Below are 25,339 nucleotides of genomic sequence, written 5' to 3' on the forward strand. Positions count from 1 at the left end.
TGCAGACCTCTTTTTGATCTGGTTTTGTTTTGGAAATCAGATTGTTTGTGACATCCCTCGGGTGCACAACACAGAAACAGAATGTAGACACAGAGAGGGACGTATTTATGTCTGTTTGTAAGCTTTGAGAGCAGCTGACATTCCATTTTGTTCACACCATAACACAAACATCACAGGTGCATAACCCAAACACTCGTGTATCAATCCAATAATACTCCCCATTACGTGATAGCTAAGAATATAGAGCATTAGATAAATTCTTAAAGGAAATTATGTCATGATTTGCATACTTACTGCCTGAAGTAATCTCTGGATACATCACTACATCATATGTACACACATCTGACTTAGCTCATAAACTTTAGCCAACATTTGATGTGTACAATGTGTTCCCTCTCTACATCAGACATAGACGAGTGTCTCACACCTGGCATTTGTATGAATGGCCGCTGCATCAACTCTGAGGGCTCCTTCCGCTGTGAGTGCCCTCCAGGCCTTGCTATTGATGTAGATGGGAGAGTGTGCGTGGACACACACATGAGAACCACCTGCTACGGTGCCATAAAGATGGGCACGTGCTCGAGGCCCTTCCCCGGTGCAGTGACAAAGTCTGAGTGCTGCTGTGCAAATCCGGAACATGGCTTTGGAGAACCATGCCAACCCTGTCCCTCCAGAAACTCAGGTAAAAATAGTTGTTTTGCGTTTTACTTTTTATTTGATTTCTTGCAAACCCTTGGTAATAAAGTCAGAGAAAATTAATTGTGTTTTTTTACGTGTGTTTTTATAGCTGAGTTCCAGGCTGTCTGCAGCAGTGGTATTGGTATTACAGCTGATGGCAGAGGTGAGGATGTTGTTCTTAATGTTAATGCACTGTTTAGAAACACATATACATTATGTTAATCATTCCTGTCTTCTTGTAGACATCAATGAGTGTGCTCTGGACCCGGAAATATGTCAGAATGGCATCTGTGAGAACCTGAGAGGAAGCTACCGCTGCATCTGTAACATCGGCTACGAGTCTGACACCAGTGGCAAGACCTGTGTTGGTGAGTAGGTTTGACAACACCAATACGTGAAACTCTCTTCCTTTCTGTCAAAAGAGGGCAGTTTTAAATGACATAAGTAAAATGCAAAGACATAGAGTCATCAAATAAAAACATTATCCATCATAACAGTCTGGAATTGACATTAACCCAATGTCAGGATCTGGCCTCAGCCCAATGTCGGGATTTGATGTAAACCCAATGTCTTGATCTGACGTTAGCCCCACAATTGGATCAGACGTCAATTTCATGTATTTCATGTCAGGATGTGATGTCAGCCCGACATTGTGAACTGCCATCAATTTTCAATTTTGGGATTTGATCTTGGCCCAAAATTGAGATTAGAGGTCAGGTTAACATTGCCATCTGATGTCAATTCAGCATTGGTGAAGTCAAGTGAGTCCAACATGGGGATCTAACATTAATAAGAGGTTGGAATGTTAATGTCATATCAAGATTGTGATTTGACATCAGCCCTATTTCGGGATTCGACATCAGCCCAACGTCAGGATTTCATGTCATCCCAACATCATGACGTGACATCAAGCTAGCGTTGGGGTGGTTACGCTGTAACAAGAGATATAATAAAATAGCAATAAGAACATTTGATTTTGATTTTTACTGGTTAAAACCTTACATTACTGTTCTCTAATTCCTTGTTTTCCTTCCCTCACCTCTGTGCAGACATCAACGAGTGTCTGGTGAACCGTCTGCTTTGTGACAACGGCCTGTGCAGAAACACTCCTGGCTCCTACACCTGCTCGTGTCCTAAGGGATACGTCTTCAAACCTGACTCAGAGACCTGCGAAGGTATATCCTCACAAACACACATTCTCTCTGACACGTAAAGGCCCACTCAACTGTGCGTGCTGCATGACATCCACATGTGTTTTGTAGTTTTTACTGACAATCAAGGTCATTATGCAATGACATTATTACCAGATGTGTAGCTATTTTCCAGTAAACATGTGGCTTTTGGGAAGAAGACAAACACACTCTTTGTTTTTTTCCGCCAAATAAGGATGATGATCCATTTGAATCAGCCCTGACCTAAGGTGTGTTTGCACATGTTTCAGATATCAACGAATGCGACTCCAGCCCATGCATCAATGGAGCATGCCGTAACGTGGCTGGGTCCTTCAACTGCGAGTGCACACACGGCAGCAAGCTGGACTCCACCAATACCATCTGCGTGGGTAAGACATCACTGCTCTAAAATGCCTGATAGAAATTAGAGAAGCACTGGGGGACCGAGAAACAGCTCTGGTGAGATAATCACACACACTTAGGGACAAGTGTCAATGGGGAAATTGTTGTTGCAAGAGTACTTTTGTGTAATCATCCCCATGATGGTGTACTCTCTACTTTTGTAAACAATCACTTTGATGGTTCAGGTACTGAGGAGCCTTGCAGAGGCATTATGAGCCACAGATGTTGGGCAAAATGAAACACACAGAGGAATTATTAAATACATTCTTACATGCACTGCCTTGGTTCACACAGATATTGCTTTATTTCATAGAGCTCATTGTCAGATTCAAAATGACATTTGGTATGTAAAGCCCTCCGCAAAGGATTAATAGTCCTTGTTAGTTTGTCAAGGAAATCATTCTGAGAAAGCTCCATGATAATACAGAACACTGAATACAGATGTTATTGTAAGTGGAAGGGAAAATGAGTCATTAAATAAATACTCATACATAAGCAGGAGCTTGCTCTGTCAGAGGTCCACACATTCCTCTGGCTTGATTCATTTCTGTGTTTTTTTTTTGTAGTCCATCACTCAGCAGGGGAAGAAAGGGAAAGTCAATTGTGGCATTGTGTTTGGGTGGTCTAGTGGTTTAAGGGAAAAGGTGTCTGTTATGACTCACTCTTACAGTTCATTACAAATGGAATAGCACTTAATGCAATGTAATGTAATGTGTCTTAATCAGCTTTAGTTAGAGACTGAGGTTTTATGGCATTCAGTAGAGTTGAAGGTGACATGGATGGTGACAATTTTTTTGTGCATTTGGTTGCCCGAGTTAAAGGTACTAGAATTTGACATTTTGTCCTCCAGGGGTGATGTGGATTAATGTTTTGACGGGTAAACCGTAAATCTACATGAACACTTTAACAAGGCAAATTCAGTTTGATGGTTCATGAAGAAGGAACTACAGACACTATTTGTGTGGCTTAAGACAATTTATCAAACACGCATTACTAACTGTTAACACAAAACAGGGTAACAAAGATCGTTTCTGTTGCTGTGTCTGCACCACAGACAGTATGAAGAGCACCTGCTGGCTGACGCTACAAGACAGCCGCTGTGAGGTGAACATTAACGGAGCCACGCTGAAGTCTGAGTGCTGCTCCACACTGGGAGCCGCCTGGGGAAGCCCATGTGAACCCTGTGAGATGGGTGAGTACACTCACACACAAACGCAAATGCTGCTACTTATTCTTTTCAGTGTTTAAGTATTTTTAGTCTTACCATTACCTTAGAATACTTTAAATAGCACCACAGAATTTAGGAGTTGTGACAATTGGAAAAACATGAAAATGAATTTAAATCATCGTTTACCAATAAAATTCATTGTTGAATGAAGTCTCTTTTTTTAAAGTCATAAGTACAGGTGATAATAATTACATTACAGTTGTACGTGTAATGATAGAACAATATTAAACCAGTTTCAATCCTTCATCAAAAAAGCTGAAGGAGCAAATAAAATCACATTTCAGGTATTGTAGATGTTTCTTTTTGGCTGCTTTGGTCAAGAAAACCCATAAACCTGACTTCACATGCAGTGCTCATATATAAAATGTCTTTATTACATCCCTCAATCTTCTTACGTCTCCTCAGACACCGCCTGCTCTCGAGGGTTTGCTCGTATGAAGGGCCTTGTGTGTGAAGGTAAGAACATTTGATAAGTTAATGAACGGTGACCAACCTTCAGCGCCTCCATGAAGTCATTTAATCTTTTTGTCCTTGTAAAGTGCCTTTATGTTCTCCCTATAGACTTCTTTTGCAAAAAAATAAAAAATGATGTGCATGTCTGTGTGTGTTCCACCTTGTAATCATGGTTCTTAAATTGTCCTGCTCTCTGCAGACATTAATGAGTGTGAGGTGTTCCCTGGAGTGTGTACAAATGGCCGCTGCATGAACACCCAGGGCTCGTTCCGCTGCGAGTGTGCTGAGGGTCTGTCCTTGGACAGTTCTGGACGCACATGTGTGGGTAAGAAAGAATGAAGGACTGAAATCTCACATCCCATTTAGTGTTATATAAACTGTTATTTCCAACGCCTCTCAGAAGAAAAATCTCAACTGACCTTTGCTTTTTTTAAATCTTTTACAACCAACTTTTCTAGATACACGTAGCGAGCAGTGCTACATGAAGTGGCACGAGGATGAGTGCGGCGCACCACTGCCGGGGAGATATCGCGTGGACATGTGCTGCTGTTCAGTGGGTGCTGCCTGGGGAATTGACTGCGAGGAGTGTCCCAAACCAGGCTCCCCTGAGTATAGAACCATCTGTCCCAGAGGGCCCGGCTTTGCTAACAGAGGAGATATCCTGACTGGCAGGGCGTTCTATAAAGGTTCAAAGACTTTTAGACTTACTGAGTATTCAAGCTTTAACTGTTAGTGATGTGTGACATCATATGGATGTAGATTTGTTGTTAGAAGCCCACTGTTATGCTATTCAGATGATGTGTAATAGTCATATTTCTGTTAAATATAATCATTTTAAATGTGTTATTATCCAGTAAATTTACTTCTGATACTTTTTAGAATAATTGTTATTTTCATTTGATTTTAATTTGATGTCTTTCCTGACAGATGTAAACGAGTGTAAGGTTTTCTCGGGTCTGTGCACACATGGAAATTGCCGGAACACCATTGGGAGTTTCAAGTGTCGCTGTAACAATGGTTTTGCTTTGACGGCTGAGGAGAGGAACTGCACAGGTATAAGAGAGGGAGAGAGGGGGGGGGGGGGGATTAATTACATCATGAATTAATTTCCATCAAGATCAGAGAGAAGTTATTGAGTAAGCCCTTCTGCTCTCTTTTCATTTCAGACATCGATGAATGCCGTATCTCCCCCGACTTGTGTGGTCATGGCTCCTGTGTCAATACACCAGGCAGCTTTGAGTGTGAATGCTTCGAGGGCTACGAGAGTGGCTTCATGATGATGAAGAACTGCATGGGTAAGCGGAGGCCATTCACATTTGTAGTCAAAATATTTCAGTGAGACACTCAGAAACATTGTTGGAACTGTTGTCCTCGACATGAAATCAATGTCAAGTTTTACCCTTTCATTACGTTCATTTCTTACCTGTTGTCCTCTCTTTGTATTCATCTTTCTCTTCCTCTCTTCCTTCCTGTAGACATTAATGAGTGTGAGACGAACCCACTGTTGTGTCGTGGAGGAACCTGTCGGAATACTGAGGGGAGTTATGAGTGTAACTGTCCACCTGGACACTCGCTCAGCAACGATGGCTCTGCTTGTGAAGGTGGGTCATACAGCATACAACACATACACACATATGCATTCAGGAACACTCTTACATGGTTAAACATATCACAGTTGTCAAAGTTATTTTCTCCTCTTGACCATTTAGTATCCATTAACCATAATATTGTCCTGTAATGTTTTTTCCACAATCATCACCGTGTGGTGAAATTCACTTCTCCTTTCTTGGCAGATGTGAATGAGTGCCAGCTGAGTGACAACTTGTGCAAAAATGGGCAGTGTGTCAACATGCCAGGAACCTACCAGTGCTCCTGTGACACCGGCTACCAGGCAACCCCCGACCGACAGGGCTGTGTTGGTGAGCACATCCACAATATATTAAACAAATGCTTGGTATTTATGAACTAACATTAATGAACTCACTGTCCTGTTGAACACTTTAACTATGTTATTCATAACTGACAAGACCTGGATGGCTAAACTGTAATTGTGTCGTTTTTTTTGGCAGATATTGATGAATGTACCATCATGAATGGAGGCTGTGAGACCCACTGCACCAATTCAGAGGGAAGTTATGAGTGCAGCTGCAGTGAGGGCTACGCTCTTATGCCTGACCTCAGAACATGTTCAGGTAATTAAAACACAATATTTTTTTATTATATTTTTGAGCATTTGCGCGAACACAAAAATTAACAAAAAGTAAGTATTAAGCAATGTTGTATTTTTATACCAGCTTTTAGTCACATAGTGCTTCACAGTGAAAGATTGAAAGGCAAATCAGAGAGAAATACAAACAATTTCATAAAGGCAGAGATAGACAGATCAAACAAAAGAAAGTATAAATAAATTGGTGTACTTACGAAAAATGGAATAGCAGACTGATCTTTTTGGTACTGCCCCATTAAAACTGTATTTTCTCTGCTTCCTTCAGATATTGATGAGTGTGAGGAGACTCCTGACATCTGTGACGGCGGCCAGTGTACCAACATTCCCGGGGAATACCGCTGTCTGTGTTACGATGGCTTCATGGCTTCAATGGACATGAGGACGTGTATTGGTGAGGGAAAAAAAACACTTTCAGTTTGATTATGACATTGTAAACACAAGCTTAAGTGTCTTCAACTTTGCTCACATATGTTTAAAACTATTCTTCTCTGTTTACATTTTTTTTAAATTCTGTGTTTGCCTCTCACATTAATCTATTCATTCCTCCTCTCTGACCTGATCTATTGGATTTTGCCTGTCAGTCTTATTTCTTGTGGCTCCAATCTCATAAGGCCAGAATGTTCATTATCTGTGTCTGTCCATCTTCGTCACCCCAGATGTTAACGAGTGTGACTTGAACCCAAACATCTGTCTCCACGGCGACTGCGAGAACACCAAAGGCTCCTTCATCTGTCACTGTCAACTTGGATACTTTGTCAAGAAAGGATCCACGGGCTGCACAGGTACACACACACACACACACACACACACACACACACACACACACACACACACACACACACACACACACACACACACACACTGTGCTGTCTGTGAGATGGTCTGGTCCCCTGTGTGTTTATTATATGAGTGGAGTGTTGAGACGGGTCAGCGATGCATACAGGAGTTCCAGGTCTAAAATTTTTAAAAGGATAATTAATTCATCGTCTAGTTTGTTCTGTTTAACATTAAAAGGGACATAGCCAGTACAAAAATGTATGCAGCTGTCTATTTATTAACTACAAGTTTTCATATCTATCCAGATGTTGATGAGTGTGAGATTGGAGCTCATAACTGCGACATGCATGCTGCCTGCATCAACGTCCCTGGCAGCTTCAAATGTCGCTGCCGAGATGGCTGGGTGGGAGACGGCATCAAGTGTGTGGGTGAGTACATTGCAGAATCTCTTTTTTTTTTAAATAAAATACAAGAAACATTTTTTTTTTTTTCTTGAAGGAGTTGAGTGACTTCTGCCAGATTTATCTTCACACGTTTTTTTTTTTTTCACTCTCTTCCTGCAGATCAGGACGAGTGCTCTGCAGAGGACCACAACTGTAACCCCAATGCAGACTGTGTCAACACACCGGGATCCTACAGGTGTACATGTAAAGAGGGCTTCAATGGAGACGGATTTTCATGCTCTGGTAAGATGGCTGGAACTTGTTTAATAAATCCAAACCCTACTGGGTGTGCAGTGAGCTTCGTGCAAATTTAATTGAATGATGTACTGGTTGTGTTTGTGTCAGACATGGACGAGTGTGCAGACAACGTGAACCTGTGTGAGAATGGCCAGTGTCTGAACGCTCCAGGAGGCTATCGCTGCGAGTGCGAGATGGGCTTCACTCCTACTGAGGACAGCAAGGCCTGTCAAGGTGCTGCACTTAATCTGTTCTATAGATTATATATTTTCACGTCTTACTGCGGCGGTAACTAATATCTTTCTCTCATTTTCTCACTTTTGCCACAGACATCGATGAGTGTAACTTCCAGAACATCTGTGTGTTTGGAACTTGTCAGAACCTTCCGGGGATGTTCCGCTGTGTGTGTGATGACGGTTATGAACTCGACCGCAGCGGAGGGAACTGCACTGGTCAGTGGCCCAATTCTGCAAGCAAAGCTCCAGAATCTCTTAGTTCAGACACAGAGTAGACTCAGTAGAGTTCAAGCATTATAAAAGGAGATATCAAAGTAAAGCTATCTTTAAGATATCTATTCTTCTCTTCCCAGTATTTGTGCAGCCTAACCTCAAATGACCCCCAGTTAGTTTGTGACATTCACAACATTTGAAGAATCGAAAGTAGAAAAGTAGTTTCAGTTGTTTTTTTTTTTATGGCTGCATAAACAACAAGATGATTACATGTGATGAAGGTTTCTGTTATATGTTGTATATGGCTGAGCTCTTGTGTGTCTCTCTGTGTGCTGCAGACATTAACGAGTGTGCAGACCCTGTGAACTGCATCAACGGGCTGTGCGTAAACACTCCAGGGAGCTACCTGTGTAACTGCCCAGCTGACTTTGAGCTTAACCCCACCGGAGTGGGCTGCGTGGGTGAGTCACGCTTAAAGCTTGCACGTTTTCATCTATAACAGTACTGAAAAGAACCAAATGTTTCTTGGAAGGAAATTGCAGGTTTTTAATTAAGAAGACCATATGTTGCTCCATAAGCCTAGCACGGAGCAAGTGATGCCACTATTAAAATCTTAAGATGAAGGAGTTGCCATATTATGAACTTAAAGCTAACATTAGCTTAATACTTAGCAAACCCTCTTAAATAGTGTTAGTATCAGATAGAGAAAAAGATTCATCTTCCTCTTATGTCTGTTTAAAGTCAAGAGAGAGACGAGCTGGTACTATGGCAAACAATCCTTCTCCAATATAAGTAACCAAATCAGTGCATAACCTGATTTTATAGAAAGATAAAACATACCTACAAAATAGAGCCAGTGATGACGGAAAACAAATAAGAGCACAACCAAACTTTATTAAACTCATAGACACTTAGTGCTGTCAGAAGAAGTAAAGACTTCTTGTATAAATTAGCAAATATTTGTCTTCTGCAGATACCCGTGTTGGAAACTGCTTCCTGGATATCCTTGCACGTGGCGATGGAGGAATCTCCTGCAGCGCCGGGATCGGAGTAGGCGTGACCAGAGCTTCCTGTTGCTGCTCCCTGGGAGGAGCATGGGGAAACCCCTGTGAACTTTGCCCCGCCACTAACTCAAGTATGCGCCAGACGGCCTCGGATAATCAGCGTCTTTTATCTACTCAAAAAGCACATCTGTGTGTCATAGTTCAAACTTTCCATTTCTGTGTCTTGTAGCGGAGTATAAGACTCTTTGTCCAGGAGGAGAGGGATTCAGACCAAACCCCATCACCGTTATCCTGGAAGGTAAACCGTACTGCCCTTTTCCATCCTCTTGTAAATTAGCAAATGAAGCAGCATTTGATGAATCAGGAAAAACATCCACCTTTGGCTTCTGTTGCAAATGCAGTTGAACATAAAATCAATACATTAGTGACATTCATGGTTCTTAATGTTTTGATTCCTCTTTAGATATTGATGAGTGCCAGGAGCTGCCAGGTCTCTGCCAGGGTGGAAACTGTGTTAACACCTTTGGCAGTTTCCAGTGTGAGTGTCCAGCAGGCTACTATCTCAATGAGGAGACTCGCATCTGTGAGGGTAAGACCTGAAATATAAATAACATGTAACATGTTTATTTATTTAAATTGTATTGATAACAAGTGTGAGAGGTCATGAAGGGAAAATTCAAACAAAATTGCTTCAAATTGTCATCATATCTTCCCATGCAGATATTGATGAGTGCACAACCCACATTGGGATCTGTGGACCTGGTACTTGCTACAACACTCTGGGTAACTACACGTGTGTATGCCCTCCTGAATACATGCAGGTCAATGGAGGAAACAACTGCATGGGTGAGTAGGAGAGACCTCTCTTTGCCTGACAAGACACATTCATCATGTCGTCTAAATATACATGTCCAAACTAAATTGTGATTCAAAATGGCAATGTTTTTTAAGTGCTGACTCTCAGATTTTGGATTTAAACGTCGATTGTCTTCCTCTTCACAATGCAGACATGAGGAAGAGTGTGTGTTACCGTAACTTCAACGACACGTGTGAGAACGAGCTGTCCTTCAATATGACCAAGAAGATGTGCTGCTGTGCCTATAACGTGGGAAAAGCCTGGAACAAGCCGTGTGAGGCCTGTCCCACTCCAGCTACCTGTAGGTATCACTTAATGTTCTAAAACAATTACAAACACTCAGTTTAAATACAGGAGCACACTGTATGACTTTCACTGAGTGTCTTCTGCTCTGTCTGTTTCAGCTGAATACCAGTTACTGTGTGGTAATCAGGCTCCTGGTTTTATAATCGACATCCACACTGGCAAGCCAATTGGTAAGGTTATTACAACATCAAAACTGGTACATTACAGAACACAACTTCTTCAAGTTGACATTATAACATTCTGCTGTGTTGTTTCGCTCAGATATCGATGAGTGCAGGGAGATCCCCGGTATCTGTCAGAATGGAGTGTGTATCAACCAGATCGGAAGCTTCCGCTGTGAATGTCCAATGGGCTTCAGCTACAACAACATATTGCTCATTTGTGAAGGTAAACCTCTTTTATGAAGGTCCTAAAATACTGTTTTCTTCAGCCTCACTCTTCCTCTTACTATATCCTTTCTAAAGGGAAAGATTCTGGTAACTAACTCCACTCACTTTTATTATTTTTATTACTTTTTTTAAATAGATTTCAAGATTGTCTGCTTAACTTTTGTCCCCTTTACTCCCTCTGCACCAACAAAAACAAGTGCACAACATACTACACTTCTCCTAGTAGTAAAAATAGTAAAAAGTAGTAAATATAGTAACACTCACTCACTGGCTGAGAGGTACAAGCAGTCCACTCAGTGGTGTAAATGCTGCCTTTCCCACATAAAGAATACCCTTGTTACATATAGTTTCTCTGAATGGGAGCACCTGCCTCAACATTCGGCCATCAACAACCTGCCAACAACTGTCTCAGCTGTATTAGAGCCAAATCGGAGCTGTTGTGTTTTCTCTCCTGCTGTCCACAAGCTGACTGCCTGCTTTGAACAGACACTTATGGAGCCTGTGACGGATGTCTAACTGTTTCTCTTTCCACTTTGCAGATATTGATGAGTGTAACAGTGGGGACAACCTGTGCCAACGCAACGCTAACTGTATCAACATTCCTGGCAGCTACCGCTGCGAATGCTCGCCAGGCTTCAAACAGTCGCCCAACGGAGCCTGTGTGGGTGAGTCCAGCCTGTATGACAAGTCTTATTGGGGTTTCCCATTTAAAGTAGCAGGGAGGTCAGATTGAATGTGTTGGTGATGTGAGGAAAACATAAAACCTGTTGAGTGTTAAGTATTAAATGTATGTACAGTAGAAAATCACACGCTGCTTAAGATTTGTCTAGTTTTATGCTGGAAGATCATTTGTCCCTGAACGTTTTGATAATCAAAGTAAATCAACACTGAAAAAATATGGCCCTAATGTTTGAATCTATCACATTATATTATTGTTAATTTATTCATTTTTGATTGGGGAAACAAACCTATCATTGGGAAAACATCCTCTTGCTCTGTGAAATAATGAAGCTTTAGTTTATTTTTGTTTATTACTGTCAGATTAATCAGAAAAAGAACAGTGTCAGGCCTAAGAGTTTTGGGCTTTTATTTTATATATTTTATTTGATTTCTTGTTCTTTTACAGACCGCAACGAGTGCCAGGAGATTCCAAACGTGTGCAGCCATGGAGAGTGTATCGATATGCAGGGAAGCTATCGCTGTCTCTGCCAAAACGGCTTCAAAGCTACTGCTGACCTGACCATGTGCATGGGTGAGACGCACCCTCTAAAACCAAACCTATACACAGCACTGAGCAGCATGTAGCATATTAGCCATATAATGCACACCTTTTAAATTTGACTGCTCTTGATATCTCACCATTCTCAATGTTGCTTTTTTCTGTTTGTATTCAGACATTGATGAGTGTGACAGACAGCCGTGTGGTAATGGAACCTGTAAAAACACAGTGGGATCATATAACTGCCTCTGCTTCCCTGGCTTTGAGCTCACACACAACAACGACTGCATGGGTAAGATACCAGAATTTTGATGTTGAATATATTTTATTCGGAATGCATTCAATAATTTAGATATCAGTCTGTCTGTTTTTAACTTTTCTTTGGCTTTAGAGAGAAACATATCAGACTGTGAAGATTGTATTTTCTAACTTGGGTATTGTAATGAAGAAAATGATACACAAGCCACCTTTGACAAACTTATTTGATGCCAGGAAAAACATATTTCTTGATTTTATTTCCTGTTGCGTCCTTTTGCTGCCAGTGGATATACAAAATTATAGAAATATTCAGTCCTAATCCTCTCAATGTTTACCTTACAATACAGACATCGATGAGTGCAGCGCCCTCCAGGGCCAAGTGTGCAGGAATGGACAGTGTATCAATGGACTGGGTTCCTTCCAGTGTCTCTGCCATGAGGGTTATGAGAATACTCAGGATGGGAAGAACTGTGTCGGTAAGTTAAAATATCAACAAAAGTAAGCACGTTATGGAACTTGAAGGATTAATACTGTGCAGTTATTCTGACCTAGGCACAGAAAAAAACCTGCATTCTCTGATTTGTACATTTTTCTTTTTTTCACAGATATCAATGAGTGTGTGAGTCTGCCCGGCACCTGCTCTCCGGGAACTTGTCAGAATCTCGATGGATCTTTCAGATGTATTTGCCCTCCTGGATATGAGGTTCAAAATGACCAGTGTATAGGTAAGAAGCAAACAAGCACACACATACAAGGCCAGATTTAAAAGTAATAAAAACAAACAAAGAAAAAAAGTCAAACCAGCTTGTTCATAGTCCTGTTAAACACCTTTTTATTAAACATTTGCAATCAGGGGAAATTTGGGACTCACACTTTTTTTTTTTTTTTACCACCTCTTCACAGATATCAACGAGTGTGAAGTGGAGCCCAACATCTGTCAGTTTGGCACCTGCACCAACACCCCGGGCAGCTTCCAGTGCACCTGTCAGCCGGGCTTCGTTCTCTCTGACAACAAACGGCGCTGCTACGGTGAGAGACGCTGTTAGCTAAGTGAATGCCACAGCAGACACTGCTGATGTACGAATGTGTGAATGATGTGTAAATGGTATAATCTGACACATCTTTGTAGCCCCAACCAATGCAGTGCCGGAAGCTTTTGTCTTTGAGTGTCCCATGAATGACATTTGTTACCATCATTCTACAGTGAAACTAAATTCATTGTTTTTGTTTTTGTTTTTTGATTGCAGATACCAGAGAGAGCTTCTGTTTCACCAAATTTGATTTCGGAAAATGCTCCGTCCCCAAAGCTTTCAACACCACGAAGGCCAAGTGCTGCTGCAGCACGATGCCTGGCGAGGGCTGGGGACTTCCCTGTGAGCTTTGCCCCAAAGAGATTGAGGGTGAGTAACACAGAAACACACAGAAATACACACAGAAAGCTGTACTTCTGACATTTACACGCACACCTAGATATTTATGTTAAAAAAAATAAACTGAACTTTTCTGGTGTGTCCTCAGCTGCTTTTAACACTCTGTGTCCCTATGGTCATGGAGCACTGCCTGGACCAGGCGATGCTCGAGAAGGTGAGTTTCCCAACATAGAGTTTATCCCTTGAATGTAGCAGCCAATTGGTCTCGTAAAATTATTCTAGTAATCTAGGAATACTAATCCCCTGTTGCCCTCTTTAGACTTGAACGAGTGTCTGGATAACCCAGGTATCTGCCAAAATGGTATCTGCATCAACACTGACGGCTCGTTCCGCTGTGAATGCCCCTTCGGATACAACCTGGATTACACTGGAGTCAACTGTGTTGGTAAGATAGTATCTGACATTTGGTAAATAAGCAAATGGTGTTATCTGTCAGTAAAACTAGACCTGGAACAAGACCTTTGAAGAGAATCATGTTGAGTATTAATCATGAGCTGTTTCTACGGAATGCTTTTAAAATCGTCTGCATGAATATTTCATTGGTTTTAATTAAGTCCGGGTTCTTCTGCTGCCTTCTCCCCTCTCCAGACACTGACGAGTGCTCCATAGGGAACCCGTGTGGAAATGGAACCTGCACCAATGTGGTGGGAGGTTTCGAGTGTTCATGCCAGGAGGGCTTTGAACCTGGATCCATGATGACCTGTGAAGGTCAGTCATTCACACAGTGACACTTCATCACGTTCGAATCTGCTTTTTCTGCTTCATTTTTACAATAACTGTGTATTATACTGGCAATCTTGTCTCCAGATATCAATGAGTGCTCCCAGAACCCTCTGCTGTGTGCCTTCCGATGTGTTAACACCTTTGGTTCCTATGAGTGTATGTGTCCTGCTGGCTACGTGCTGAGAGATGACCAGAGGATGTGCAGAGGTGAGAGGGAACAGTAGATCTCCTGTTTCAAATGTCAGCAGCTTAAAGTGACAGATTTTACATTGCTCTGAATTTCCTGAGGGAACCTTCCCAAGGGATTTATGAAGTTCCTATCTATCTATCTATCTATCTATCTATCTATTTATCTGTCTATCTATCTATCTATCTATCTGTCTATCTATCTTTCTTTCTATCTATCTATCTATCTATCTATCTATCTATCTATCTATCTATCAAATCAGGATTGAACAGTTTTAATATTAGCCGCTTTCATTGTCCCTCATTAGATCAAGACGAGTGTGCTGAGGGTCTGGATGACTGTGACTCTAAGGGTATGACCTGTAAGAACCTGATCGGTACCTTCATGTGTATCTGCCCTCTCGGCATGCAGCGCAGACCAGATGGAGACGGGTGTATGGGTGAGTAAAAATGTTTCAGCCAATATGAGAGCTTTTCTTCAGTCGTGGCTCAGTGCAACTTTAAGTATCTACTTTATTCTGTTCACCCTGTAATTTTTTTGCTCTGCTCACTTGAAGACCTGAACGAGTGTCGCGCCAAGCCTGGTATCTGTAAGAATGGGCGCTGTGTCAACACAGTCGGAAGCTACCGCTGCGAGTGCAATGACGGTTTTGAGGCAAGCTCTACTGGAACTGAATGCATTGGTAAGATCATTTTTGCTGTCTTAATACTAAAGACACAGATGTGATGAATTATCTTATCCAGCAATTTCCATGAACACTCCTCTCGTTCTCCCTTCACTCTTCCCTTCAGACAACCGGAAGGGCTACTGTTATGCCGAGGTTCTGCAGACAATGTGCCAGCAGTCTTCAACCAGCAGGAACAGTGTGACCAAATCTGAGTGCTGCTGTAACACAGGCCGAGGCTGGGGGTCACAGTGTGAGCTCTGCCCACTGCCTGGTACCGTACAGTACAAAAAGATGTGCCCACTCGGACCTGGCTACACCACAGATGGTAGAGGTGAGTAGCACAGCAAAAAAAATGCGTTTCTAATACATTCACCACTGTCATTTAAAGTAGTAGTAACAAAAACTGAGTAAAAAACAAGTAAGCCCCGGTTCATCCATGTTAATTAATGCATCTACAAGGGTGAGAGCTCCCACGATCACGAAGAAATGAAATGAAACTGTGAGTCCTTTTTAAGTGCCTGTTTGGAAGCCTGAGTACTAAAATATGTCTCTGTGCCTTCAGATATCAACGAGTGTCAGGTGATGCCAGATCTGTGCAAGAACGGTCAGTGCATCAATAGCATCGGATCCTTCCGTTGTCACTGTAACGTGGGTTACAAAACTGACTTCACAGCAACCTCCTGTGTTGGTATGGCTGCTTTCTCTTTTTTTTTTTTACCAATATGTTACAGTAAATTGCAAGATACTGGTTTTTGTAGCTACTAAATATTGCTGCAGAAGTTCAGCACTTATTATTAGTTATTGATAACTACTTCCCTGTCCGTATTCCTTATTTTCCCTGCATGTGTGCATTACAGATATGGATGAGTGTGCTCTGTCTCCGAAGCCCTGCAACTTCCTGTGTAAAAATACAGAGGGCAGCTACCTCTGCTCCTGCCCCAGAGGATACAGCTTGCAGCCAGATGGAAAGACTTGCAAAGGTAGGAGGATATTTGATTTGTTATTTGATTTTGGGTAATTTTATGCCTTTACATGTAAGGATTGTTTAAAATGTGTAAATATGTTGTCTTTTTAATGTCATGTATTTGCACATTCAAATCAAAGATACATTTCTTCCTTTTGCACACATAAAGAGGACATTCATTCTAGTCTTCTCGAAAAGCATTAGATAATACTGAATGATCTTTTAGATTGCAGTCTTAATTGCTTTGAGGTTTGATCCCTCATGCCCTCTATTTGTTTTTCTTACGTTGCTTTCTTCTATCTTTCCAAGATCTCGATGAATGTTCGACCAAGCAGCATAACTGCCAGTTCCTCTGTGTCAACACCATCGGAGGCTTCACCTGCAAGTGTCCTCCTGGCTTCACACAGCACCAGACTGCCTGTATCGGTGAGTACAAGGCTGAAGAAGATCACTGTTACCCTGCGCTTAATGCATTTTTTTTTTTTTTTGCAATAAAAAAAAAACAAAAAGAGGAAAAAAAAGGTAACTTTTGAAAAATAGAATCTTAATATTCAGTTTCCCTTATTTTTGTTCTTTCTGCAGACAACAATGAGTGTTCAGCTCAGAACAGTGGGTGCGGTTCCCGGGCCTCTTGCGTCAACACTCCTGGCAGCTTCAACTGTGAATGCTCTAAAGGTTTCTCTTTGGACAACACCGGCATGGAGTGTGAAGGTTAGAGGACACAGTTATCGTTTCTTTTTTTGGCCTCACAATCATGGAGACATGTTGGTGCCCTGTTAAAGTGTTTGTAACAAAGATATGCTCTAGCTTTACAGCTTAAAGGATAAACGTCTTTTTTTTTAATTTCCTTCAGATGTGGATGAGTGTGGCAGTAACCACCGCTGTCAGCACGGCTGTCAGAACATGCTGGGAGGTTTCCGCTGTGGCTGTCCACAGGGCTACGTGCAGCACTACCAGTGGAACCAGTGTGTGGGTGAGTCAGAGTAATAATCATGAGACGCATCAGTACATAGCTGTGAAGCAGACCTATGAAAAAGTCATGTTGTTGACTACCAAGAAATCTAAGTTGTTTTAGAAGAATTTCATGTTTTCTGTGTTTTTTATCTTAGCTGTTCGGAAAATACAAGTTAAGGTGATCATGTTTTTAGGCCATATGTTTCTATTCTTTTAAAAATGAATTTAAACCCACCAAACAGCTAGTGACAACGATATAAAACTCAGTAGAATTAAACAGGAATTTGAGTCAGAAGTAATTTCATGGAATAATTCAAATGCATTTTCTCTTTTAATGATGTAAAAATAGTCTTGAATTTTCATTCTTCAACATCATCATCACTTTAAACTGTAGTTATTAGGTATGAGCTGTGCTGTCTTCACACATGCCCCCCTGTAAACTCTTCCTTTCTTTCCTCCATAGATGAGAATGAGTGTCAGGGCGCATCAGTCTGTGGATCTGCCTCCTGCTACAACACACTCGGCAGCTTCAAGTGTGTGTGTCCCTCTGGCTTTGATTTTGAGCAGAGCGGTGGTGGCTGCCAAGACGTGAATGAATGTAACACAGGAAGCAACCCCTGCATCTACGGCTGCTCCAACACCGATGGAGGCTACCTGTGTGGCTGTCCCGGAGGTTTCTACAGAGCCGGACAGGGGTGAGGGACACAGTGCACTGAGGATGGATTTGAAAACATTTTTCCCCCCCCTCGTTCTCAGCATACTAAAACTCACTTCTTCTTTTCCATACAGTCACTGTTTAACAGGTTCAGGTTTCTCAGGCCAGTTTGTGGAGGGTGAGGAGGACGACAGTCTGTCTCCTGAGGCCTGCTACGAGTGCAAGATCAATGGAGGAGGAAAGAATGCACGACACAAACGAAATGCTGATGAAAATGAGATCAAAAAGGTACATGCTTCTCAGTTTCTGTCAGTAAGTTGGGGACATTTGATTTTCAAAGGAATTCAAATCAGAAATGTCAATATATTTTTTCCATCACTACCTGAGGGTGTTTAGTTTCTGCTACCCCATGTTTCACCGCTCTCTCCCCTTCTCCTTACTCTAGGATCCAGAAGTGAGTATGGCTAGCGTGGACACTCAGGACTCCATCCACATGAACCTCTCTCTGTCCGTCCTGCTTAACAAGGAGCCTCTACTCGAGCTCCTGCCTGCCCTGCAGCCCCTGGAAAAGCACATCCGCTATGTCATCACCCATGGCAATGCTAATGAACACTTCCGCCTGTTGGAACGCCGTGATGGAAAGAGTGTGCTCCGGCTTGGCAAGAGGCCGCCCCCACCTGGATCCTACCGGCTAGACATCGCCAGCTTGCGGCTTTTCGGGCCTCGCAGACTACACCAGCTGGAGGAGCAGCATGACAGTGACTACCTACAAGGGGAGATAGGAGACGCCCTGCGCATCAAGCTCCTCATCCACCTGCACTGAGCTCAGATCACGCTGGTCAATCCTGTCTTGGACTGATTCCTAGAGCCTTTGAGTAATAACCTGCCCTTCTATCCTATAACTCCCCCCCTTGCAGGACCATCCCCTCCAACAGGGAGTAATCAAGGGCTACGAAAGACTGAGTCAATCAGCCCAAATCTACCACCACTTTGTTACTGTTTATGTTATTATATGTTCATGTTTTGTGTTTATTTTCTACTCTGACTACATTTCCTTTTGCGCCCCTCCACATGTACCCGACCCAGCACTCATTTTCCACTGAGAGAGCCAGTGGGGTAGATACAAGAGAGGTGCTTTTGTTCTTAGACCAACCACCCCCAAATGAATACAAAATGGCAGACAGATGGTTCACGAGTCCATGACGCACTGAAGCAGACAAACAAAAGGGGTTTTTATTAGACATGAAGTGCTGAGAGTGGCCCAAACTGTCTTTAAGTAACTAGAGTGGTAGTATTCAAATCACAGTACAGTATCTAGACAGATCTCTTTTCCTTCAGTGTCATAAAGAAATTATCTTCAGGCTTAAAAAAAAGGGGGGTGGGGTGCCATCATGATGGTCTAAGGACTTTGTCACCTCTCTTTGGTTTAAAAATATCACAACACTGGGGAACAAGGTTTGTCCCCCTTCTCAGTATTGTAGTGTCATTTAATGTATTTGTGCTGTTTGAATAATGTAAACACGAAGGACTGCAACATTTACACAGCATTTCAGGTTCTTTAGTCCACAGCAGTCTGTTTTATAGCTGGATGCCAACCAATTTACAGATGAGAAAACAGCAAGCTGTGTTTCTCTGTTGTGACTGACTTCTGTCCTGTCTGCGGACAGCGGCAAGCAGGGATTAGAGTGTTTGCGTGTATGCGGTCATGTTTTGTTACCTCTCGCTCAGTATGGACACCATGCTGCAATGTTGACTCAGAAACAAAAGAGGGTGCTAGAGTCGCTCAGCATCCATCATGAGCAGGGAACACAGCAGTAAGTAGCTCTTAAAAGACAATAGATCAGGCGACTTTTTAAAATCTTTATAGGGGTTTCAGACCTCAGGTGCACTGATCCTGGACCTGAGAAACATCTCGTAAAAAGAAATCTGAAGTCTTTTTACATTGTCAGCTGTCAGAGGCTTGTAGCTTGTAGCTTATCCACGACATGGCCGTGGGCTTGATGTCTGAGACACACCTGATTACAGTAGCAAAGTCTCAAAAGGTACATGACATACCTGAGCTGCAACTAAAGGTAATGTATTTCAGTGTAAGGGCAAGCACAGGTAAACACCGAACCTCACAACAACAAAAAAACAAATGTCAGGTCATCTTTCATTTTTCATGATTTTTTTTTCTCTCCAAGAGAAAAAAGGTGCTAGATAAATACCATCTCTTATTCACGCTGTACAAAGAAAGTGCAGTCTTGAATCTGGATTGCGAACGTTTTTTTTTTGTTGGTAGGATTTATTGTTTTTGTTGTTTTGTCTTTTGTTTTGTCTCAGTGCTGATAAAGCAATATTATCAAACTTGCTTCTTGAAAATTAAATTGTATATTTTTAAGTGAACTGTATATGTTTTTTTTTAACATCAAGGCCAAAAATACACAAAACCCAAGATTGAAGGCCTTAAGTGCTGGTGATTTTCTTCTGTTAAGAAGAAAATTATAATAAAATAAAACAAAAACACAGCATTGTATTTGGTGATCCCCGATTGTACTGTCTGGAGCCACTTCCATCAGTCAAATCAGCCTAAAGAAATCCAAAGGTGTCAGACTTAAAGATAATTAACATTCATATCATCCGTTATTTCATAAAAGCTATCACTGTCTGTTCAGTGAAATAATAATGAATGCAAACTTTACCATCTTGAACTGGGATCTATGGTGCTTAATGATCTTTTTCTCTTAACATGCAAGTTGCTGCACTGTCCCACAGCCAAGGCAATGTCTATAACACATAACCATTCTTCTAACCTGGGAACATTTGTATACTTTGTACCTATATTGTCAGTTTGTAATTTTTTCTTTTATTTTCCACTCTGTTTAAAAAAAAAGCTGTGTATGGCGTGTGCTTACTGTATCTCAGCTTCACTGTCAAACTTGAAACAATCATCATCTGCTTGCATTGAAGTATGTGTGTTTATACATTATGAAAAAAGGATCATGTTACAGTTGTTCAAATGTTCACAATGACCTCCAAACTTTTTGCGACCAGAGTCCAGCTAAAAGCTGAAATGACAATCATATAGCCACACTTTTAACAGCTGAGGATCGAAAAGTCAGTCGGCCATCATGACAGATCTTTACATTTTCTGAATAACCATCATCTCTTTGCAATGACAAAACCAAAGATTTCTCATACCAAATGGCAGTCTAATGGCACCGAAATAGAGTGATTCACATCATATTGTAAACTTTTGTCCTGTGACAATAATGGCAATAAAGTATTGTGGGTTATATTTTTAAGTCTTGTGTCCTCAGTTTTCTTCTTTCAGACAAGTGTAAGAGAAGTGACACAAGGAGGATAAATTAGTAACCACTTTATTTAATCTCCAACATAAACAATGTGGACTTTCACAAAGTCCTTATATCTGAGGAAATTTAAGAAGGGTAATATGAAGAAGACATTTTTTTTATATATATTTTACAGATTCAACCAAGTGTATCAAAAACAAAGCCGATAGTCAGAAAAATATGCCTCCTTCTAAGACGTGGCTGCATGATGACCTCAGAAATCCACGATCTAAAGATTGTAACAGGAAGAGGACAGAAAGATAGCAAAAAGACTCCCAAACTCGAGTCAAGAATAGAAAAATAAAGCTTTTTGTTGCCTAAAGGTTGCTGTTTGCTCCATCAACACACTTGGCAGGCTGACTAAAGCCAAGGACACAACCAGTGAACATAAACTCTACTTGCAGTAATTAGAGATTAGATAGTGTAGCTTCATTATGGCTTTTCCATTATAGACACAGAAACACACAAAACTTACACACAGAACATTTTATGGAGACACAAACTACCTTCCCAGGCTTTTTAAAAATGGATCTGAAACTGCAGTGCTGCTCGAGGATCAGTGTCCACACAAAACATAGAACGATGGACAATGACTCATTAAAGGGCATCTGCTCAAGTGTAAACTCCTTAAGTTATGCCTGTTTTCTGCATGTCGACTGTTCTCATCAAAATGCAGCTTTGAGGTTAGACACTAAGCACCATAATCCCACAGTTTATCATTTTTATCTGACTTCAAAATCAGATGATCAGCTCAAGTGCTGAAGAATCTTAAATGTGTATTCTAGGTTTGTTGGTCATATTATAATATATATTATATTATATACATCAAATGGAGTTTCAGCATTTTACTGCCTCTCTATTGATCAGCAAAAAAAAAGATACAATTCCAGAGAGAAACATTAATGTTAATAACATTATATTTGACTGGAGACAGCAGTGAATTATGGTCTCCAACCATTTCTTGTTAACATTATAGTTAGCTACTTGACATAACCTTTAGCTTATTAATAATACCATTAACTAGCTAAATTGGCCTTAGCAAGGAATGAGCCTTCCTTATTTTATTATGTAATGGACATGTAAGCCTTGAATGCTGAATGATGTTGAATAAAAAAGTCACTAGTGCTGTTAGCTAGTTAAAAATCTTTAGCAAGCTAATTTTACCATTAGCTGGCTTACATTTTCCTTAAAGGGGCTATATGTAACTTTTTATATGTATAAATCGTTTTTCATCGCCCATTAATAAGTGAACGGTTAACTGATGTGGAAAAAGTAGATGTTCACTGTCTATCTGTGTTGCCTGTATAAAAAGTTTCCCCGGGTCGTATTTTCCGCGAAAGCTCCAGGAAGTGACATTTTGTGCATGTTCTCAACGTCCTCCTCACTCCGCTCCGCTTACAGAGATCAACAGTACAAACTCTTCCACACACTTCTATCCGCCCTAAGAGCTCTCAAAGGCGGACAAACTCATCACACACTCCTGCTCTCAGCCAGTGCCTGCCGAGACTGTTGTTTGTAGGATGTAGAATGAATACAGACACACAGACTTTCACGTGTATGACCACTTACCTCCTCTGTGAACATTATGTCAGTAAATATCCAGTGTTTCGCGGTCGATGATGATGCTAGTTTGTGTACGTACGAGCACACGAGGGAGAGCGAGCAACAGGTTACTGGTGCAGTTCGCCTAACGGCCATGCGGTATCACTACAAACGCAGTATTTTTGAAAGTTACATATAGCCCCTTTAACAATGAATGCATTTTCTATCATATCATGTACTCTTTACATAATCACTACTGGAGCCAATTAACATAATCTTAAAAATAGAAAACATAACCTTTAACTATCCAGCTAACATTTCCATTAGCAAGTTATGCAATGGTAATGTTAGCTGTGAGGTTGTTGGATGCTCATGTAAGCTGTAGTAAGAGATTGCATTTGCTCAAAATGTGGCTGATTTTACCTCCAGCTTTTGACAATCCAACCTGGAACACGGCTGTTCTGAATTTATGACAGCATTTGACCTGTCAGCCATCTGTGATCTCAGAGGAAAATGGTCACCATGGGAATACGGTGAAAGGTGAGTGTTTGTGGTCCTTAAAAAACCATACCGTGTTTAAATAATGACAAGCCTTAGTTTGTAAAATGTAGCCCTAAAGTGATGTTGTGATGTGTTAGCATTTTGGACTAAATAAGTCAGGTTAAGGCAGCTGTGCAGCTCATTATTTGTCATTCATGGTCCAACGTTTGCTCTGTCTGTATGGCTCACTGAGATTCCAGTTGTCTGTGTTGAACCAGACCTGTTACAAAGGGTCCTGCAGTCTCGTAAAAAATAGTTATACTCCAACATTGGGGAAATACCCCTCTTTAAGTGCATTCACAAAATTTGTGTCCATTTTTACAACAAAATTAAACATTCTGTCTATGTGCAATAAAATATTCCTCATTCCACACCCTCTAAAACAGTTACATCACTACACCAATGCATAATCAAACTGGCCCCTCTCCAGCCCCTCCTTGTGGTCAGTCCAGGATGATGCAGGCATGCGGCTGTAGGGGTCCAGCAGGATCCTGAAGCACCTGACCAGCAGGAAGACCAGGAAAAGCATGAGGAGGCCTACGAAGGCCAAGGCTGTGCGCTGCTCAGTGTCCACCCCAACCAAAGCCAGCGGGGGACTGCTGCTGCTGCCACCGCCAGGACTGCCAGGGAGCGAAGAGCTGGCCGGGGACAGCAGCAACTCGTAGTCAAGAGTGGGCACATCATTCATCCTCCACGGGGCCCGAAGGCAAGGCTTACTCACTGACTGGATGGTTGGTGTATTAGGAAGATGTGTAGAGAAGTCAGGAAAGGTGTTCATGAGGGATAAGAGGCCAAGCAGGATACCGGGATGTGATTACAAGGCTTTATGAAAAGGCAGTTTACAACTTATATTTAATTGAACCTGTTTGTTGGGTTAAGTTTATGTTAGCAGTAAGTAGTTAGCAGGTAGTAAACAAATAAAAAAGAACTATGGTGCAATGTCACATCACATCTTCCTCAGCTAGCCCGATTCTTTTGACAAATCTAGGTCAGTCAAAGTGAGACGACCTAGAAAAGCCCAGCTCTAATATGCTCTGACAATGTGACAGGCACGCACACACATCCACTTTTCAATTATTATGCACTACTTTTTTAGTGCTATGCCTTTGAAAATAACTGACTAAACCGTCTAATTTAGCTCTCTGGTTTTTCCTATTTGAGCTTCTTCTGACCCCCAGTGGTTCTGTTTTTAAAGTATTTGTCGGGGCTGCTCCATGGCATCAGCTCTCCTTCTAACTTTCAAACGGAGCAGACAGGACGCGTCACTCCCTGCCTCCCACTCATGCAAACACATACACAGGTCCGACCCACAGTCAAGGTCAGTGTTCTCTATGGGACACTATAGTGTGCAGATGGACTCAATTTGGTATAGCTGTTAAAGTCTCTAGGTGTGGCGACAGGGAGCCAAACCAAGGTGTTAAAAACACAAGACTTTCAAGCATCTACAGAAGGCCAACACCAGGTGTGTCTGTGTGAGTGTTTGTGTGTGGCTAATGGGATCAGAAGGTCAGCGAATCGATTGTCCTGAATATAAAACGGTGCTCATCACCGTAGCTGATGATGCTGGCTAAACGCAGCGAAATCCCTTCTCATTTGATAAGTAGGTTAGAGCTGTCAGAGGCTACTATAAAATTGGTATGAGGTAACAAATGAGTGTGAAGGATTTGACAAGGTGAGTTATCTTCATCCAGATTTGATCTTCTGGCTACTGCAAGAATCTGGTTGTGCTCCAGCAGCCGTCTGTAGACAAGACAAAGGGGGTGGATACCAGACGTAATGTAGTCAGAGTGTCCCGGGGAGTGATTGCAGCTCCTTTTTAAAATCACCACCTGAAAGAACAAGAGGCACCTGGTTAGCATTACGTCCAAAAATGTCACCAATAAAGCTGTAATGAGGACATTTAATTTGAACAAATCCCTTAAAATAGAACAATGGGCATTGCACAACTTTTTCCATTTGCACTGATTCTTGCTAATGTGAACCACAAGGAAAGATTAAGTCATTCCTTCCTCCTTTCGTCGTACATCGTGATCGTTCTCACCCTTTGTTCAATATGTAACCGTGACAGTGACATTAGCCATCTGCATCCCTTGTAATGACACCCAATTAGTAAGCTGATTATGGTGTCATTAAGGCTACATTAGCACTAATGAATACACAATTATAAACACTGATACTGCATTACATCACCCTCATTTGTCAGCACACTGTTAGGAAGGCCATTTGTTCACTTGTTGACCCCCTTCA

General features: G+C 41.6%; 2 protein-coding genes across 2 annotated transcripts in view; one reads left to right on the forward strand and one right to left on the reverse strand.

The window, feature by feature from the left end:
• fbn2b (fibrillin 2b) overlaps window positions 1–20,962 on the forward strand; it is a 62,120-nt gene extending 41,158 nt beyond the window's left edge. The window contains exons 16-65 of the mRNA XM_061033555.1: window positions 407–682; window positions 788–841; window positions 921–1,046; window positions 1,728–1,853; window positions 2,120–2,239; window positions 3,307–3,444; window positions 3,886–3,936; window positions 4,133–4,258; window positions 4,392–4,619; window positions 4,861–4,986; window positions 5,100–5,228; window positions 5,409–5,534; window positions 5,727–5,852; window positions 6,003–6,125; window positions 6,426–6,551; window positions 6,817–6,942; window positions 7,243–7,365; window positions 7,501–7,623; window positions 7,726–7,851; window positions 7,947–8,069; window positions 8,405–8,527; window positions 9,040–9,201; window positions 9,300–9,368; window positions 9,534–9,659; window positions 9,791–9,916; window positions 10,078–10,227; window positions 10,331–10,402; window positions 10,494–10,619; window positions 11,161–11,286; window positions 11,748–11,873; window positions 12,016–12,132; window positions 12,446–12,574; window positions 12,704–12,823; window positions 13,002–13,127; window positions 13,346–13,498; window positions 13,617–13,682; window positions 13,788–13,913; window positions 14,117–14,236; window positions 14,336–14,458; window positions 14,746–14,877; window positions 14,995–15,120; window positions 15,230–15,436; window positions 15,668–15,793; window positions 15,963–16,085; window positions 16,379–16,495; window positions 16,652–16,780; window positions 16,923–17,042; window positions 17,487–17,718; window positions 17,813–17,966; window positions 18,124–20,962. Coding sequence (XP_060889538.1) covers window positions 407–682; window positions 788–841; window positions 921–1,046; window positions 1,728–1,853; window positions 2,120–2,239; window positions 3,307–3,444; window positions 3,886–3,936; window positions 4,133–4,258; window positions 4,392–4,619; window positions 4,861–4,986; window positions 5,100–5,228; window positions 5,409–5,534; window positions 5,727–5,852; window positions 6,003–6,125; window positions 6,426–6,551; window positions 6,817–6,942; window positions 7,243–7,365; window positions 7,501–7,623; window positions 7,726–7,851; window positions 7,947–8,069; window positions 8,405–8,527; window positions 9,040–9,201; window positions 9,300–9,368; window positions 9,534–9,659; window positions 9,791–9,916; window positions 10,078–10,227; window positions 10,331–10,402; window positions 10,494–10,619; window positions 11,161–11,286; window positions 11,748–11,873; window positions 12,016–12,132; window positions 12,446–12,574; window positions 12,704–12,823; window positions 13,002–13,127; window positions 13,346–13,498; window positions 13,617–13,682; window positions 13,788–13,913; window positions 14,117–14,236; window positions 14,336–14,458; window positions 14,746–14,877; window positions 14,995–15,120; window positions 15,230–15,436; window positions 15,668–15,793; window positions 15,963–16,085; window positions 16,379–16,495; window positions 16,652–16,780; window positions 16,923–17,042; window positions 17,487–17,718; window positions 17,813–17,966; window positions 18,124–18,501 — 6,752 coding nt within the window. The 3' untranslated portion in view covers window positions 18,502–20,962. The remainder of the gene's footprint in view (window positions 1–406; window positions 683–787; window positions 842–920; window positions 1,047–1,727; window positions 1,854–2,119; window positions 2,240–3,306; window positions 3,445–3,885; window positions 3,937–4,132; window positions 4,259–4,391; window positions 4,620–4,860; window positions 4,987–5,099; window positions 5,229–5,408; window positions 5,535–5,726; window positions 5,853–6,002; window positions 6,126–6,425; window positions 6,552–6,816; window positions 6,943–7,242; window positions 7,366–7,500; window positions 7,624–7,725; window positions 7,852–7,946; window positions 8,070–8,404; window positions 8,528–9,039; window positions 9,202–9,299; window positions 9,369–9,533; window positions 9,660–9,790; window positions 9,917–10,077; window positions 10,228–10,330; window positions 10,403–10,493; window positions 10,620–11,160; window positions 11,287–11,747; window positions 11,874–12,015; window positions 12,133–12,445; window positions 12,575–12,703; window positions 12,824–13,001; window positions 13,128–13,345; window positions 13,499–13,616; window positions 13,683–13,787; window positions 13,914–14,116; window positions 14,237–14,335; window positions 14,459–14,745; window positions 14,878–14,994; window positions 15,121–15,229; window positions 15,437–15,667; window positions 15,794–15,962; window positions 16,086–16,378; window positions 16,496–16,651; window positions 16,781–16,922; window positions 17,043–17,486; window positions 17,719–17,812; window positions 17,967–18,123) is intronic.
• Window positions 20,963–21,021: 59 nt separating this feature from the next.
• LOC132963724 (cortexin-1-like) lies at window positions 21,022–24,943 on the reverse strand. Its single transcript, XM_061033556.1, has one exon. The coding sequence runs from the start codon at window positions 23,868–23,870 to the stop codon at window positions 23,487–23,489; it is 384 nt and encodes a 127-aa protein (XP_060889539.1). The 5' UTR covers window positions 23,871–24,943; the 3' UTR covers window positions 21,022–23,486.
• Window positions 24,944–25,339: the final 396 nt, after the last annotated feature.

The sequence above is a fragment of the Labrus mixtus genome, chromosome 3, assembly GCF_963584025.1.
Source record: "Labrus mixtus chromosome 3, fLabMix1.1, whole genome shotgun sequence".
Lineage (NCBI taxonomy): Eukaryota > Metazoa > Chordata > Actinopteri > Labriformes > Labridae > Labrus > Labrus mixtus.